The 19,352-nt window shown below is 46.3% G+C and overlaps 1 protein-coding gene across 8 annotated transcripts in view; it reads right to left on the reverse strand.

The window, feature by feature from the left end:
• The window catches only part of CACNA2D2 (calcium voltage-gated channel auxiliary subunit alpha2delta 2), a 354,828-nt gene that overhangs the window by 217,866 nt on the left and 117,610 nt on the right, over positions 1-19,352 (reverse strand). For all 8 annotated transcript variants that reach the window (XR_014225571.1, XM_082265447.1, XM_082265445.1 and 5 more), the window contains exon 3: positions 7,033-7,149. Coding sequence is in view for 7 of the 8 variants with exons in the window: in XM_082265447.1 (XP_082121573.1) it covers positions 7,033-7,149 (117 nt within the window). In the remaining variant the exon portion in view is untranslated. The remainder of the gene's footprint in view (positions 1-7,032; positions 7,150-19,352) is intronic.

Here is a 19,352-nt window from a genome sequence, read left to right on the forward strand (position 1 = left end):
CTGTACAGTAAGAAGAGACCGGCTCTGAGGCCTGAATTAAAGGACTTGGAGCAAGCTTTGAGGAAGCAGAAAGAGTTGGTGAGCTCTCTGAAGGAAAGTAGCGGAGCTTTTAAGGAAAAATACAGGAATGAGGAACGTTTCAGCCGTATGAGGAGAGGAGCCGTTTCCAGCATGGAGAGTGACCCAGCCAGTGAAGAGATGCAGGTACCGACAGAGTCAGCAGAGAGTGAGAAAGTGGGCCCGGAGGATGAGCCCAGCTCTTCAACACCTCAGACATCTGCTGAGCCCCCAATGGCGGAGGCCTCTGTCTCCCTCCCTCTGCAGCAGCAATGTGGAACATCTGAGCAGGAGGTTGAGGGGGGTACTGGCATGTTGGAGTTCATCGCTGAGCTGGAAACCCCTCTGGATGGAAGAAAGTTACATTTTTCTGCGGATTCCTCAGATGAGGATATGGATACCGTTCCTCGCCCTATGAAAGAGAGACCTGTGGAGAGAGGAACATTCACCATGAAGCCTGCAACAACCAGGAGGAAGTTTGATCCCACCATCAGCCATGACACTGCAGAGGTAACAACACAGCAAGCAGGTACAGTGTGTGTGCAAGGTGGTGATGTGAACTTTAATGACAATGTGCTTGCTGAGGGTTGTAGTGCTATGGGCTGTCAGCCCACACCCATAGACAATGTGCAGCATGCAGTGCAACCTGATGCACCTGCTAAAAAAACTTTAAATGCGATTGGTGGGAAAACTGAAAATAACTTTGAGCTTTTGGTTGAAGTGTCTGCAGAGAGGAGCACCACGGACATTGCAAAGGCTTTTCCTGACCCAGATAAAGCTGTTGTTCCTGAAAATGGTGCAGGAGATGCTGGGAGCAGTAGTGCTACAACTGTTGGGGATTCTGCAGTAAAAAAAAACTGTGATTGAACCCAGGAAAGCAGCTGAGTGCTTAGAGCAGGGGGAGGGGGTGGGTCTTGTCTCTGCTGCTCCAAAGACTGCAAGGGTTGATTCAGGCTCCTTGTCAGCAGGTGTGGTTGTGTCTAAGGACAATGCTGTAATTACTGGTGGTATGTCTGGGAGGAAAACCTATGCTGGTGCTGCTACAGGATCTGGTAGGGGGGAGCATGGAAATGGTTTATCTTCCTCACTATTTAAAAGGAGGAATGTGGTTCAGCTCAGATGGGAAGGCGAAGGTATTCCCCCATATAGGAGAGCTGTGGTTGATAAGATTCTGCAGATGGGGTTTAGACCCGAAGATATCTTCGCCCTGATCAGTCCGACCGGCTCCTATGAGTATGATTTGTCCTTTATCCGTCCGGAGTCTTTGGACATATTTTGGGAGAAATATGAGCATGTGTGTAGGAGCCTGCCGGACTGGAGAGGGCTCATCCCCAAAGTTGTGTCACGTCAGCCACTTATTAAAATGGTGACGATTCTTGTGCGCAATGAGTCCATACCACAAGGGGATTTATCTGTATGGCTGAGGAGATATGGAGACATCCTGAGCCCCTTACACAAAATTATGGATGACCGAGGAATATGGACGGGGGGATGGTCTGTGCAGCTAAAACTGAGGGTTATTGATAATGTCATCCAGCATCTGCCATCCTCAGCTTTCCTGGGAAGGGACAGGCTGACCATCTTTTATCCAGGCCAGCCAAAACTGTGTAATAAATGTGGGGATAAAGGGCACTTTGCATCCTCCTGTCCAGTGATGAAATGCTCTCTGTGTCAGGATTTAGGGCATTTGGCAAAGGATTGCAACATTATAAGGTGCAACTTGTGCAATTCGGTTGGGCATCCTTATAGCCAGTGTCCCGAGGCAATGCATAACCAGCCTGAGCTCATGAGAGAGTTCTTCCGCCTGGACATGGAGGATGCTCAGAGCTCAGCAGCTAGGGTGCCTGCGATTCCCTCTGAGTCTGTGCCAATGCCCAGTGTGCATGTGTCTTCCCAGTCTGTGCGTTTGCCTAGTGTGCCTGTGTCTTCCCAGTCTGTGCGTTTGCCTAGTGTGCCTGTGTCTTCCCAGTCTGTGATTTCCCAGTCTGTGCCAATTCCCAGTGTGTCAGTGTCTTCCAAATCTGTGGTGCCCCAGTCTGTGCGTTTGCATGTATCAGTTACCGAGAATGTGTCCAATCCTTCTGTGTCTATGTCCTCCAAAATTGCAGAGGCCGCAAGAGGTGCTGATGCAGGGGCATCAAGTGCAGTGCCAGTCCCACCCCCTCGACATTTCAGGGCTTCTATTGGGGACCAGGGGATGCAGAGGAGTGGGGAAAATGGTGAAGAGGCTGGCCTGGTGGCAGATAAGGTAAGGGAGAGTGGGGGTGAAGGGGAGGCTAAGAGTGGGGAGACTGTAATTTGCAGTTTGTCCAAGGATGATGTGGAATGGTTGGAGGAGAAAAGGAAGAAGGGCAAAAGAAAAAAAAAAAGGTGTTCAGTTGCCCAAAGTCCTAAGGTTTTGCCCTTGAAAAATAAGTTTGGGGTCCTGTCAGATGATGACGATGAATGGGACTCGTTGAGTACGGCGTCTTCTATGGATGATGAGTCCCAGGGTGCATTGAAGCGCACTGGTTCTCCAGGGAGAGAGAGTAGTCAGGCTAAGAAACGGCTGCCTCAATTATCCTAATGGCAGTTCCCACTCCGTTAAAAGTGGCAACCATTAATGTTGCCAGCTTAAAATCAGTGAGTGCTCGTCATATGGCCTTATTTTTGCTCAGCGAGTTTGATGCTGACATTTTGTTTTTGCAAGAGACCCATCTCAGTAATCTGGCTGATATACATCTGGCAAAGAAGGAGTGGAAGCGTGGTCCCTCCTTTTGGTCTCTTGCGGCCGAGCCTTACAGCGGGGTTGCGGTCCTTTTTTCTGGTATGGTAACATGCCGACGGGTAATTGAGGTAGAGATTGGGAGATGCATGATTTTGGATGTCTCTGTGAGGGGGCAGGACCTGCGCCTGATTAACATCTATGGTCCCCAGACAAAATGGGACAGGAAATGCCTCTTTACAAAGATTAAGCCTTTTCTTTTTACGGCTCAGCAGGTTATCTTTGGAGGTGACTTCAACACCATTACTAGGCCTAAAGACAGGAGAGGTTTCAGAGATAAGCTGGGCTATGACAGCCTTTTCCTGAATGCAATGGTTAGGGAAGCAGGTCTGGTAGATGTGCACATTAAGCGCTGCCCAGACAGCACGGGGTTCACTTTTCAGCGAGGTAATAGTCAGAGTAGGATAGATAGGTTTTTTTTAAAGGAGGACTCTGCTTTTTCGGCACCTGTGTGTCGGGCAGTGGAGTTTTCTGATCACTGTATTCTATATTTGACTCTGAATGCCTCAGGCGTGCCACCTAGGGGGAGGGGTATCTGGAGATTGAATTCGGCCCTCCTGGATGACGAGGAAGTAAGACAATCCTTTGAGGAATTTTTTCAGGCACAGGTAACTATCCTAGACTTTTGCAACAGTAAGTCAGAATGGTGGGAGCTTATAAAACAGCGGACTGTTAGGCTTTTCAAGGCCATAGGGAGAAAGAGACAGCAAGATAAGTATATCACCTACCAGCGTTTGCGGAGGAAACTTGACCGCCTTGTATCGAATGGAGGAGATTCTGGGGCGATCTCTGAGGTGAAGCTCCTCCTGAGGACCCATCAATATGACCGGCACGCCTCTTTGGTTCAGGAAAGGGACTATGGGAAATACCATTCGCCTGACCCTTACCAGAATTGTAAACAGAGCGTAGCAGTTAAGACGGTCAATGGCCTGAAGGACAGTACGGGCTCTCTGACGAAGTCTAGGTCAGGGATCCTGGAGGTCGTCAGGTCATACTATGCTGATCTCCTGGGAGGAAAGAACCTTGATCGGACAGGGATGTTGAGTTTTTTGGACTCTACGCCAGGTCTGGAAAATATTGTTCCTTTGATGAATTTGACAGATGAAATCACTGCAGATGAGGTGATCCAGGCTATTGATAAACTAGCCATCAGGAAAACGCCAGGGCCAGATGGTTTGACAGCCGAATTTTATAAATGTTTTAAGAAGATCCTGGCTTCACACCTTGCGGAGGTTTTTAATGGCTGTTTGCATGAGGGTTCTCTCCCTCCTTCCATGAGGCAATCTGCAGTGGTTCTTCTGTCAAAGGGCAAAGATCCTTCGATGATTGAGAATTGGCGCCCCATTAGCCTTCTTAATGTCGATAGAAAGATACTGGCAAAGATTTTTTTTCTGGCGATTATCATCAGTGGCAGGCGATTTGTTATCCCATCACCAGCACTGCGCAATCCAGGGTAGAAGCACTTTCTCAGCTGTGTTAGCTGTCCGGGAGGCCTTGGAGCGTTGTAGGGCTGCTGGTTGGGGTAAATATCTGCTGACATTGGATCAGGCTAAGGCCTTTGATAGGGTTAATCATGAGTACCTATGGCTCCTTCTTGGCAAGTATGGCCTGGAGGGGGGTTTCATTGATTGGCTCAAGATTTTGTACAAAGGGGCTGAAAGCTTTCCTCTGGTTAATGGTTGGGTTGGGCAGCCCTTTGTGGTTGGCTCAGGTGTGCGTCAGGGGTGTCCTTTGAGTCCTCTGCTATATGCGTTTGCAATCGACCCCTTCATTAGAAGGCTAGAGAGTGGACCATTGTGTGGGGTACCTTTGGGCATCGCTGGTGAGCCTCCTTTGAAGGTTGTGGCTTATGCTGATGACGTTTCTGTTTTTGTCTCTGGGACTGGGGAAGCGCAGGAGGTGGTCTCAGTGACAAGGCAGTATGCAGAAGCATCAGGTTCAAAGGTCAACCAGGACAAGTGTGAAGCTTTCTGGATGGGCGTGGAAGGTGAGAGCTTTGTTCTCCCGGATGACTTCCCGGAGCCCCAACAAAAAATTAGAGTTCTAGGCATTGAATTTGGCCCAGGTGACTATGGTCATGCAAATTGGGTGAGCAGGCTGGAGAATGCCAATGCCAAGGTGGCGAGCTGGAAAAGTTGGCGGTTTTCCTTAAGGGAAAAGGTTGATCTGATCAAAGGTTACCTGATTCCAATTTTTCTGTATGTCAGTTTTGTCTGCATTTTGCCAGTGTCTCTCTATACCAGGATCTATAGTTGTTTCTTCCAGCTGTTATGGGGAAACAGAATAAACCTTGTCAAAAGGAGTGTGACTTATCTTCCTAGGCGGGAGGGTGGTCTAGGAATGATCAACCCTGTAGTCTTTTTCTCTCTGATGTTTGTAAAGTACAACCTTGGTAACATGTTGGCAGAGAGACCGCCTGGGTGGGTTGGTATTTTCCAGTCCTGGTTTAGGCCCTTTCTGCGAAACTGGGAAAATGGTGGGCCAGTGAAAAGCCTGAGGGTCAAGCATGATAAGCTCCCGACTTATGTTGCCCCGTGTTTGAAAATACTTCGGCAGTGGCAAGTAACGGCAGGGGAGATCAGATCTCTTCCAAGGAAACTTCTTGAGAAGCGGATCATGAGCTCTGTTTTTTGCGAACCACTGGCCTTAAGGGATTGCCCAAGCCTAGTTTTGGGGGAGGGTTTGCGTTTGATTAATTTGGAGAGAATCCCAATGAAGTTTAGGGATCAGGCTTGGCTCGCTTTCCATGGAAAACTATATGTGAAGGGCAACCTGAAGTTTCTCTCTGTGAGTGATCGTGGCTGCCCGAGAGTAGAGTGTGGAGGTGCGGTGGAGTCCATGGATCATTTTTTGCTTCAGTGCCCTTTTAATATAGAGGTGTACAAGAGGGTAGGGAGGGCTCTGAGTGTACCCTTCCTCCCCCATATGAGTTATGCAGAGTGGGTGTATGGGGCATTCCAGACTCGCCGGGATTATGATTTGGAAACACTTTTTTTAGTTAGTGTAGTAGTCCGTTATTTCACGTGGAGTGCACGGTGCCAGGTATCCTTACGGAGTAAAATCCTCCCTGTTGAGGTGGTGGTGCAGAACATTCTGGGTGAGGTTGGGAAGATTCGGGGTCTTGAGAAAGACAGGTGGCGGCAGGAGGCCTGGATAAAGGCGTGGAGGAATATCAGGACTCTGTAGCTGCTGCCTGTTGATCTCGGGGTGTGCGGCTTTTCTTTCTGTCCTTGCTTCACTCCCCTAGATTTTCAGATAAAATATATTTTTGATAAAAGGCTACATGCATGGTGACGGTGATGTTCCTTAGTCTGGCTCTCTCGTAGGGTTTATGCTGTGCGCAATTTGGTTTATTTATTATGTTCTTGTTTGGTTTTTGGTTTTGTATAGTTATATTTAATTATTTTGTAAATATGTTATTTATTAGTTTATTTATTATGGTTTTATTATATATAAGTTGTTGTTTGTAAGATTTTTCAATAAACAAAATTAACCCCTCATAATGGGCACAGCAGGTGTACAGACCCGGGAACTCAGCACAGGGATGGTGGGAACCCCTCATAATGGGCACAGCAGGGGTACAGACCCAGGAACTCAGCACAGGGATGGTGGGAACTCCTCATAATGGGCACAGCAGGGGTACAGACCCAGGAACTCAGCACAGGGATGGTGGGAACCCCTCATAATGGGCATAGCAGGTGTACAAACCCAGGAAATCAGCACAGGGATGGTGGGAACCCCTCATAATGGGCACAGCAGCTGTACAGACCCGGGAACTCAGCACAGGGATGGTGGGAACCCCTCATAATGGGCACAGAGGGGGTACAGACCCGGGAACTCAGCACATGGATGGTGGGAACCCCTCATAATGGGCACAGCAGCTGTACAGACCCAGGAACTCAGCACAGGGATGGTGGAAACCCCTCATAATGGGCACAGCAGGTGTACAGACCCGGGAACTCAGCACAGGGATGGTGGAAACCCTCATAATGGGCACAGCAGGTGTACAGACCCGGGAACTCAGCACAGGGATGGTGGGAACCCCTCATAATGGGCACAGCGGGTGTACAGACCCGGGAACTCAGCACAGGGATGGTGGGAACCCCTCATAATGGGCACAGCGGGTGTACAGACCCGGGAACTCAGCACAGGGATGGTGGAAAACCCTCATAATGATGAACATATAATAGAATTAGGATGCAGTCGGTTACCTTCAGCGCTCGCACTTTCTTGGCGAGGAGGGTCTCGATATCACCGGCCACTTTTTCCACCAGTCTTCGAGGAATGTTCTCCTTCACCTCAAATAGGTTCCTCTTCTCTCGGTAGAGCTGCAGAAAGACAATATGGAGTCATGTCAGACAAGATGCATGGGTGCTGCGCTACAGGCGCATGGTCTATCCAGAGGAACCCCCCCCCCCCCCTCTTCCCCCAGCTAATACCCAGAACATGGAGCACATCATAATCTGACCCCCAAACTCCAGACACATTGTAACACATAATAGAAATAAAGAATTAATTCCAAAATTCTATATTTATTGTATCTGATTTTCCAAAAGCGGGAAGAGGAAGAAGAGGTCGGTTTCCCTCGGGTGTCACTCGTCTCACCCTGCCCTCTTGTCAGCTGATCACAAACCATCCAATGGCGGGTCAGAGGAGACACCGGCCCGTGCGGAGTCTGCACTGAGAGCCCAGCAATGCTCCGCACACAGAAATCCGACCAATCACAGGTGAAAAGTGTGCGACTTCAACATCTCCTCCGCACCGGCAAGATCAGAGCACAATCTATTTTTAGATCCATCGGAGAGACGGATTGTCCTTTGCCGTCTCTCTGATGGATCTGATGGTATTATGTCTGCCGGTCCAGCCACACATAATGGCTCCTCCCCTTGTGGCGATCCTCGTGAGCAGCTCTTCCATGCACGTCAAGGAGATCATCATAGGCATTATATTCATCCTTTTTTATGGCTACTTTCCATCTGCTAACCATTGCCTGTGCATTTTAAATGATTGGATCATCTTCCCCTGAAGAAGAAGAGATCATTCTAGATTTCGAAACATGTCGGGATGTCTCTGTGAACTACGACGTAGCTTGGCCTCCTCCTGCATGAGACTTCTTCTCGCTTTGTTGTACTATTTTTGGGATGCGGCAATGTGCCTCCATTAACCACTTAAGCCCCGGAAGATTTTACCCCCTTCCTGACCAGGGCCTATTTTGCGATTCGGCACTGCATGATTTTAACGGACAATTGCGCGGTCGTGCGACGCTGTACCTAAACTAATTTGACGTCCTTTTTTTCCCACAAACAGAGCTTTCTTTTGGTGGTATTTGATCACCTGTGCGATTTTTTGATCATGCACTATAAACAAAAAAAGAGCGTCAATTTAGCAAAAATAACAATATTTTTCACATATTTTTATATGAAATTCCCCCCCAAAAAAATGTAAAAATCAAAATTTTTTAACATTTTCGGCCAATTTGTTTTAGACTACCTATGTTTGGTAAAAAAAATAGCAAAAAGCGTATTTTGATTGGTTTGCGCAAAAGTTATTGCGTTTACTAACAAAGGGAAAGATTTTTGTCATTTTGTTGTTTTTTCTTAAACGAGTAATGGCGGCGATCTGTGATTTTTTTTTTGCAGGACTGCGACATTGCGGCGGACAGATCGGACCCTTGACTGACATTTTTGACACTTTTGGGGGGACCAGTGACATTTCTACAGTAATCAGTGCTATACATATGCACTGTTACTGTAAAATGACACTGGCAGGGAAGGGGTTAACGTTTTATGAGAGGGAGGGGTTATGTGTGTCCCTAGGGGCGTGATTCTTACTGTGATTGGCTGTGGCTTGAGGTGTAGGAACAGTGATCAACGGTCCTACATAGTAGAACCGTATGATCACCATTCCTACACAGGGGAGAATGACAGGCGGCTGTGTTTACATTAGCCGCCTGCCTTTCTCCCGCTCTAACGGACGATCGCGAGTGACCGGCAGACATCGGGTCCGTCAGTCACACGCGCGGGGGGGTCCGTGACCGCGCGGGAGCGCGCCTCCAGCGGCGCACGCTCGCTCCCTAGACTCTCACAGGCTAGCAATGTAGCCCTACGTCGCTTTGCCTGTGAGGGGCTGACTGCTGCAGTAAATAGTCGTGCGGCGGTCGGCAAGTGGTTAACTAACTACACCAACCTATCTATATTTATTCATGTTTCTGTATATTGGGACACTAAGGCCCCTTTCACACTTTGTTCCGGTTCACACATATGTGTTGTCAGACATCGCATGTGATTCGGAGCGCACTACTCTGCAAATCATATGCGATTTCTGTGCGATGCAAATTCAGCCATACAGATTGTATGGCTGAATTTGCATCACATTCGGACCAAAGTTGCACAGGACCCTTTTTTTGGTCCGCACCCGAATCGGATCGCATGGGTGTTCACACCTATGAGATCCGATTCCTGTCCGAATTGACAGTTGGTGCTGCGATATGCGAACTGATCTGGGGGTGTTGTTAACTTTGTATTGACACTCCCAGCAGTTCGCATATAGCAGTGTGCACTGCCTGCGAGTCGGGCGCGATGCGGGAACCCGCAGTGGATTCGCAGGGTTCCCGCATCACACCAGTGTGAACTGGCACTTTTGCGACCTAAAAGCTGTGTGATTTTGATGCGATTTTGCCTGCAATTTTGCCTGGACTTGGACCAATACCGATGTCTATGGACCTCAAAATGCATTAAAATCGGCCCATAGTATTGCAGGGACTACTTTGAAGTCGTTGCGACGTGAAGTCGCACAGATATGAACGGTACTCATTGGAAATCATGGAGTATGACTTGTCATGAGACTTTGCAGTCCCAAGTCGCAGGACAAGTCGCACAAGTGTGAAAGGGGCCTTATTCATAAAAAGGTGTAGACAGGTCCTCTTTTACAGATCCGAACTGTAGTGAATCGGACATTCAGCAAAATGAATCTTCCAAGTCAATATAATGACGATTGATTCCCCAATAGAGAATGTTTGGTGAATGTCACATTCACTACTTTATCAATAGGCCACGCCTCTTGCATGGCGGTCTTTTCCTCTCTACATTCTTACATTAATAAGACCTCCGCGGCAGCGACTTGTCCGCCTGGATATTTTGGCCGCGGAAGGCGTTCCCCCCGCCATCTCGGGAAGTGGCGAGGTATGTCCGGGTTCAGGTCTCTGCGCCTCGGGCCCGTCTCCGTTTTGATGTCGCCGCGGCCGCGCTCCTTTGATGTTCCCGCAGAGCCGGTGTGAGACGGGAGGTAGAGACCTCCCCGCAGTGACTCTGCCGCAGGAGCAAAACGACATTTCGAAATCAAAAGCGTTTCCGCCTGCCGCCCTTCTGTCAGTAATTAGCGCGAGTCTGAGCATCCAGCTGCCGCGCCTCAGAACCCCGCTGGGAGCTGCGTTTCGCCACGTTAAAAAAAAACAAAACCTTCAATTTCCAGGAAAGGGGCCCTGAAGACGCTTTGCGTCTAGGCTGCCGCTCACCGGGGTGACCACAGAGAAGTACCCCCCCCCCCCTAGGGTGACACCAGTTCCTGCTATAGTACCCCCACACCAGCCAAGGTGTGGGCAATAAGGGGTTAACACGCATCATTCTGTGTTTCCCATATTGTTGTCCAGATTCGGCATGGCGCTCGATTTGCTGGCCGAAAATAGAAGAAAATCCGATGTCCAACATTAGAATTATAATAATAAATAAAATAAAAAGTTTTTCAAGTTCCAATCTGTCTAAAAGAGGAACTGTCCTTAAAATTCACACCCTGTGATTTACTAGAGGGCGTGGCCAGATCCCCCACACATGGGACACACTAACACACTCCAGGCTTACATTATGTGAGAGATACAAAGTAACATTGTTTATAAACATTGTTCAGACAGGAGATAGAGACATACTAAGTAACATTGTTTATAAACATTGATCAGACGGGAGATACAAAGTAACATTGTTTATAAACATTGATCAGACGGGAGATACAAAGCAACATTGTTTATAAACATTGAACAGATGAGAGATACAAAGTAACATTGTTTATAAACATTGCTGACAGGAGATAGAAAGATACAAAGTAATATTGTTTATAAACATTGTTCAGACGGGAGATAGAGACATACTAAGTAACATTGTTTATAAACATTGATCAGACGGGAGATAGAGAGATACAAAGTAACATTGTTCATAAACATTGTTCAGGCGGGAGATAAATACAAAATAACATTGTTTATAAAAATTGTTCAAGCGGGAGATGGAGAGATACAAAGTAACATGGTTTATAAACATTATTCAGGCGGGAAATAGAGATACGATTTAACATTGTTTATAAAAACATTGTTTGGGCGGGAAATAGAAAGATACAAAGTAACATTGTTTGTATCTCTCTATCTCCTGTCTAATCAATGTTTATAAACAATGTTACTTTGATCAGATAGCAGATAGATAGATACAAAGTAACATTGTTTATAAACATTGTATCTCTCTATATGCTATCTGATCAAAGTAACATTGTTTATAAATATTGATCAGACAGGTGATAGAGAGATACAAAATAACATTGTTTATAAACATTGATCAGACAGGAGATAGAGAGAGATACAAAGTAACATTGTTTATAAACATTGTATCTCTCTATATGCTATCTGATCAAAGTAACATTGTTTATAAACATTGTTCATATCGTTCGATTTCATAAATGGTTCGATGCTTCAGTTTAATTCAAGAGAAATGAGAGGATTTGTGGAATTTTTTACAATTGCGTTTTTTTTTTTTTCTAGACCAAATAGCAAAAGTCGCCATGAACAATAGGAAAATCTTTGATCCTTTTTGATGAGTTTTAAAATTGTGTGACGCATCGAACATTTCATCCTCCTCATCGAACCTCAAGTTCTTTAAACCGGTAATCAATATTTAACGTCCCCGATTGATTTGACTCAAGTAAATAAATAAAATGTAAAAGCCAGAAATGCGTGTGTGGAAAATCGCTACAAAACAGAACGACGTCTCAGGTCACTTCCGCTACACCGGTGGAAAATCTACGACCCGAGCGCATGGGGTCAGATTGAGGCTCTGTTCACACTAGAGCGACTCTAAAGACGTGCAACTTTCAGTGCGACTTCGGCCCCTTTTACACTTTGTGCGACCTATAAGTCATGCGATTTTGCTGCAATTTTGACTGGACTTGAAGCAATGCCTGTGCAATCTTGAGGGCTATGGACCGCATCAAAGTCGGACCAAAGTAGTGCAGGGACTACTTTGAAGTTGCTGTGACTTGAAGTCGCCCAGATATGAACGGTACTCATTAAAAATCATAGAGTATGACTTGTCATGCAACTTTGCAGTCCCAAGTCGCAGGACAAGTCGCACAAGTGTGAAAGGGGCCTTATTGAGACTTATTACACTGTATGGCACTCGAATTGCAAAAAAGTCGCATCAAAGTAGAGCAGAAACCATTAAAGATGCTGCGACTTTAGTCGCATGATTTGGAACGGGTGCCATTGCAATGAATGGGTTTTGATTGAGCCTGAAACTGACAGAACCGGAATCCGGGTTCCTCCATAGAGCTGAACCGGCCTAAACCAGAAAACAAAGCTTTTTTTGGAAGGTTCTAAAAGATTTACTGGGCTCTAATCGCACTGTCGCAGAGGATTGGCTTGCTGGTAATAGGAATGTAATCTGTGTGCATTAACAGACAGCAGCAGGTGCGGCGCACCAAAAGTGGGGTCCCAATCTGCAGCGTCCTGTCACCTTAAATAGTCCCCCCCCCCTCCCCCGCACATTACAAGCTATTTATACCGCATAATCAGTATTTTCTCCCCCTGGCTGGTGACAGCCAATCAGCAGACGGGAGGTACCTGCAGACCCGGGGAGGGGGATCTGCCGGACGCAATTTGCTGACTGGACGGATTGTCTCAGGAATGAGGGCAGCACACGCAGCGCAGATGTATGGCGCTTAAAGGAGACGCGCCACAAAATTCGCAGTGACTGACCGCCTGATCCAATACTTTCCATACTTTCTGGAATAAATACTTCACTTGCTGCATGCTTGGGAAGTCACAGGGGCCGTTGACAACCCGAAAAGTAGCAAGGTCAGCAAGGTACTAAAGAGGACCTGTCATGGCGGAGGCTCCCGTCAGCCTGGTATTGGTGACCCACACAGAGTCAGGACAAGGGGTGGGCAGGAGGGGCAGCAGCCCTGGGTACTGTGGCATCATATGGGGTGGGAGGGGGAATTTGGGGGGGGGGGGGGTAAGAATTGTTCTAGGAGGGGAAGTTTGGGTGAAAGTGCTGGGAGTGGTGATTTAGCTGGATTTGTGTTGGGAGGGGGATGGGAGAAGAGTATTTGTGCTAGTAGGGGGATTTAGGGGGTTTTTGCTAGCAGAGGTAATATGGTAGGGGGAGGGGCATTTGTTTTGGGGGGGGGGGGTTGTGCTAGGAGGGCAATGGGGGGGGATTTGTGCTGGGGAGAAGGAATTAGGTGGGGGGGATTTGTACTGGGAGGAGGGATTTGGAGAGGGGGAGAGGATGTGTACTTGGTGGGGGAATTTGAGCGGTAGATTTGTGCTAGGAGGGGTGATTTTTTTTGCAGGGGCAGGGGCATTTGTTTATAGGGGTTTGGGGGATGTGGTACAAAGATTTGTGCCAGAAGGGAGGATTGAGGGGGAAGGTTGTGCTAGAAGGAGTGATATGGTGGGGGGTGTTTTTCTTTCTTGGGGGGGGGGGGGTGTGCTAGTAAGGATAATTGGGGAATATGTGTTTTGGGGGGGGGGGGGTTGTGCTGGAAGGGGTGTATTGTCTAAACTGCACCCGGTAGAACAGGATTTTAACTACAATCCTGGATTTAGCAGAAAATCATCATCATCATCATCCCAATCAATCCATCATCCCAATCAATCCATCATCATCATCCCAATCAATCCATCATCATCATCCCAATCAATCCATCATCATCATCCCAATCAATCCATCATCATCATCCCAATCAATCCATCATCATCATCCTAATCAATCCATCATCATCCTCCCAATCAATCCATCATCATCATCATCCCAATCAATCCATCATCATCATCCCAATCAATCCATCATCATCATCCTAATCAATCCATCATCATCATCCTAATCAATCCATCATCATCATCCCAATCAATCCATCATCGTCATCCCAATCAATCCATCATCATCATCCCAATCAATCCATCATCATCATCCCAATCAATCCATCATCATCATCCCAATCAATCCATCATCATCATCCCAATCAATCCATCATCATCATCCTAATCAATCCATCATCATCCTCCCAATCAATCCATCATCATCATCCCAATCAATCCATCATCATCCTCCCAATCAATCCATCATGATCATCCCAATCAATCCATCATCATCATCCCAATCAATCCATCATCATCATCCCAATCAATCCATCATCCCAATCAATCCATCATCATCATCCCAATCAATCCATCATCATCCCAATCAATCCATCATCGTCATCCCAATCAATCCATCATCATCATCCCAATCAATCCATCATCATCATCCCAATCAATCCATCATCATCATCCCAATCAATCCATCATCATCATCCCAATCAATCCATCATCATCCTCCCAATCAATCCATCATCATCATCCCAATCAATCCATCATCATCATCCCAATCAATCCATCATCATCATCCCAATCAATCCATCATCATCATCCCAATCAATCCATCATCATCATCCCAATCAATCCATCATCATCATCCCAATCAATCCATCATCATCATCCCAATCAATCCATCATCATCATCCCAATCAATCCATCATCATCCTCCCAATCAATCCATCATCATCCCAATCAATCCATCATCATCATCCCAATCAATCCATCATCGTCATCCCAATCAATCCATCATCGTCATCCCAATCAATCCATCATCATCTGTTTATTTATTTACTTTTTTGTAACATTAGAACTTTCTGGACCTTTTCGGGACAGAAATATGAAGACACAAAAGACAGCCGGGAAGCAATTTTCAAATAACTTTTCTTGGCTTTATGTCTCCCCAAAATAAGCGATCTGCGAACTGATCTGGGGGTGTCGATAACTTTGTATTGACACCCCCAGTGATTCGCATATTGTGGTGTGAGCTGCCTGTGATTCGAGTGCAATGCGGGAACCCGCAGTGGATTCGCAGGCTAGCGTGATCCGGGACTAACCCCTCTATTGATGTCTTGTGTAGATGAAGTGCAGTGCTGCCCATACACGGGGCAATTCTCCATTTCTACCAAGAAACAGAACAAAGTTGCCACCGGCAGTTTATTTTCTGATATATTTCAAAGACAAGCGATAAGTCGCCGTTCTCGCTTTGTTGTAAAATGAAACGTTGTAGCGACAGGCAGGATTGTACGACACGAGTATCGAATAGAAACGTTAATCCTATTAAACGCCGCGCTCACCACTTCACCAACCAACGGGATGAAAAAACAGAAACATGCAGATAAATTCAATTACGGGTAATATATAGAACCGTTTATTCCAATAGGATGACTCCGATTAGGAGGGCGCTCAGTATTACAGCGGGGAAAAAAAACGCGCAGCCAATCAGCGGAACTGTAAGATGAAATGAAAGTTAATCCGACATAAAAGAGGAATCGCAACTAAACTCAAAAATAGACGCCGGAGGACGAGGACCCTATAGATGCCGACACTCCATAGACACCAACCTGCCGTATATGTATTATCCACTTCTAGACCGGAAGATTTACTCCCCCTTATCGGCATTTTTTGCGATTCGGCACTGATAGACTTTAACTGACTATTGCGCGGCCGTGCGATGATGTACCCAAATAAAATTGACGTCCTTTTTTTCCCACAAATAGAGCTTTCTTTTGGTGGTATTTGATCACCTGTGCGATTTTTATTTTTTGCGCTATAAACAAAAAAAGAGCGACAATTCTGAAAAAAGGAAACAATATTTTTCACTTTCTGCTATATAACATTCCCAATAAAAAAAATTTAACCACTTTAGGACCGGAAGATTTTACCCCATTCCTGACCAGGCCATATTTTGCGATTCGGCACTGCGTGACTTTAACTGACAATTGCGCGGCCGTGCGACGCTGTACCCAAATAAAATTGATATCCTTTTTTTCCCACAAATAGAGATTTCTTTTGGTGGTATTTGATCACCTCTGCAATTTTTATTTTTTGCGCTATAAACAATAAAAGAGCGACAATTCTGAAGAAAAAAAAAAAACAATATTTTTCACTTTCTGCTATAAAACATTCCCAATAAAAAAAATTTAAAATCAAAACTTTTCATCATTTTAGGCCAATTTGTGTTCTGCTACATATTTTTGGTAAAAAAAAAAAATCCCAATAAGCGTATTTTGATTGGTTTGCGCAAAAGTTACCGTGTCTACAAACTAGGGGAAGGATTTATGTCATTTTTATTTAATTATTGATTGTTTACTAGTAATGGCGGCGATCAGCGATTTTTAGCGGGACTGCGACATTGCGGCGGACAGATCGGACCCCTTACTGACATTTTTGACAATTTTGGGGGGGACCAGTGACATTACTACAGTAATCAGTGCTAAAAATATGGACTGTTACTGTAATAATGACACTGGCAGTGAAGAGGTTAACCCAGGGGTGATCAAAGGGTTAAGCGTGAGCCTAGGGGGTGTTTTCTAACTGTGAGGGGGATGGGCTTGTGAAATGACCATAGAAACATGTGATCCTATATAGAAGGATCACAGGGGCTCTGTGATCATTTCAGAAAGAAGAACGGTTGGCTGTGTTTTCACTAGACCATTGTTCTCTTCCAGCGGGGAGCGATCGCGGGTGCTGGCGGCAATCGCGGCCGCCGGCCCCATGCATTGGCATCCCTGCTGCCTAGTGGAGGCGGGTGCGTGCCTCTGGCCCCCAGGAGCGCTCCCGCAAACCGAAGTACCCATACCTCAGTTCCCCCAGCCGAGCCAGTCTGCTGCAGTATATCTGCGGCAGGCGGTCGGTAAGTGGTTAAGGCGCAGATTTCCTAATATTGTGTTTGATTTTAATACTGCCTTCCCGGGTTCCCCCTCCCCCATTATCAACATGGTATTTTTTTTTTTAACCTTTCTGTTTTGATTTCATACCTTATCTTAGTCCCAGTGATGCTATCACTGGGTCTCTATGCTTCTCTATGCCATGCAGGCAGATCATGGCTGGTGCTTCCTGAAACATCACAGCAGCACCCGGCCTCAGTACTCCTCTCAAGATCCCTCAGCCCTGATGCAAACAGTGGGAGGAGTTATGCAAATATCAAAATGCTTTAAGGGGGTGGGTGTCAGTCTGATGGGGATGGCGTTCTAAGGGCTGTTGCATAGGTAACACCCACATGTGGTGCTGAGCCTCTGTGTTTAAAAGCATTTAAATCCAAGGAGTGGAAGGGGGTGGGCCAGAAACAGTCAGGCTGGGGAGGAAAGTGCTAGATGATGCTGGGTGTCCTCCAGCCAGGAAATGAGGCGGGGCTCTATCTGACTTGCTGCAGCTTCTAATGCACATTGTGAGGAGCTCACAGTATGCAGTGAAATCAGAGGAAGCCGTTAAAGGAGGTACATCGGTGCAAGACTGAATGGAAAGCATTTTTTCTTCCCCAAAAAATCTTCTGATTCTGCTTTGTTGTGTTTGAATTCTTTTTTATTTTTTTCTTGAGTGTCTCATTCAACACAGAGCACTGAGAAGAGGAAAAAATGACCAGGTTGCAAATTTTCCAATGTACACGGCTTCTCACGCTCTGCAGGGGAGGGCAGTCTCTGGGCTCCGCCCCCTCTACTGTCACATGGTAACCCTACATCCCCAGAGCTCCCAAATCTACTCCACCGCCTCCACAGAGGGAAGCTTCAGGTTCTCCCTCCTTCCCACCACAATCTCCGGTGTCTGTACCCCCAAACTTGAAGAGAAACTCTATGCTATCCTCTATGCTGGAGCAGAATCACGCCCCGGGTTCGCATTCCACAACACCGCACAGGCGCCTGCAGCAGGGGGCATGCCTGAGCTAGGATCGGAGAGCTGGCTAAAAAGGGGGCGAGAAACGAGTAAGCAGAGGAATGAACCATCAGCCTGCTGCTCTTCCTTCACTGGACACTCAGCAGCATTACCAGTGACCAATCCGAATAAGTTAACTGCAGTAGAGAAGATTGATGTCTTATCTTGCAGCATTGTTTGGCAGGGAATCAGAAGACGGGGTTAGAGTACCATGCACAGTACTAACACTTACTAATCCTAACTTTCTAACCCTCTAACCCAAAACTCTTACCCTCTAACCCTAACTCCCCAACTCTAACCTTCTGACCCCAACTCCCTAATGCTAACTCTCTAACCCCAACCTTCTAACTCTAACCTAAACTTTAACCCCAGCCCTAACTATGTCCCTATCTCTAATCCTAACCCCAACCTTAACTAACCACTAACTCTCTAACTTTAACCTCAGCCTCACCTTTATCCCTAACTTTAACCTTCTAACCCAAACTGTAACTCTAGCCCTCTAACTCTCTTACCCTAACTTAAGCCCTAACCGCAATCTTCTAACCCTAAACCCAACTTCAAGCCTAACTCTTTTCATCCAACTCTAACCCCAACTTCAACCCTAACTCTAACCCCCAACTTCAAATCTAACTCTAATCATCCAACCCTAACCCCAAATACAACCCTGACTAACTATCCAACCCTTACAAACCCTAACTCTAACCTTCTAACCCCAACTTTAACTCTAACTCTAATCATCCAGCCCTAACCCAAAATACAACCCCAACTCTAACTATCCAACCTTAACAAACCCTAACTCTAACCACCCAACCCTAATCCCAACTTCAGCCCTAACTCTAACTAACCCTAACAAACCCTAACTCTAACCATCCAACCCTAAACCTAACTTCAACCCTAACTCTAACCAGCCAACCCTAATCCTAACTTCAACCTTTACTTTAACCAGCCAACCCTAACTTCAAACCTAACTCTAACCATCCAACCCTAACCCTTAATTCAACCCTAACTCTAACCAGCCAACCCTAACTTCAACCCTAACTCTAACCATCCAACCCTAACCCTAAATTCAACCCTAACTCTAACCAGCCAACCTTAACCCTAACTTCAACCCTAACCCTAACTCTAACCAGCTAACCCTAATCCTAACTTCAACCCTAACTCTAACCAGCCAACCCTAATCCTAACTTCAACCTTTACTTTAACCAGCCAATCCTAACTTCAAACCTAACTCTAACCATCCAACCCTAACCCTTAATTCAACCCTAACTCTAACCAGCCAACCTTAACCCTAACTTCAACCCTAACCCTAACTCTAACCAGCCAACCCTAATCCTAACTTCAACCCTTACTCTAACCAGCCAATCCTAACTTCAAACCTAACTCTAACCATCCAACCCTAACTTCAACCCTAACTCTAACCATCCAACCCTAACCCTAAATTCAACCCTAACTCTAACCAGCCAACCTTAACCCTAACTCTAACCATCC

The sequence above is a fragment of the Pelophylax lessonae genome, assembly GCF_965119305.1.
Source record: "Pelophylax lessonae genome assembly, chromosome: 8".
Lineage (NCBI taxonomy): Eukaryota > Metazoa > Chordata > Amphibia > Anura > Ranidae > Pelophylax > Pelophylax lessonae.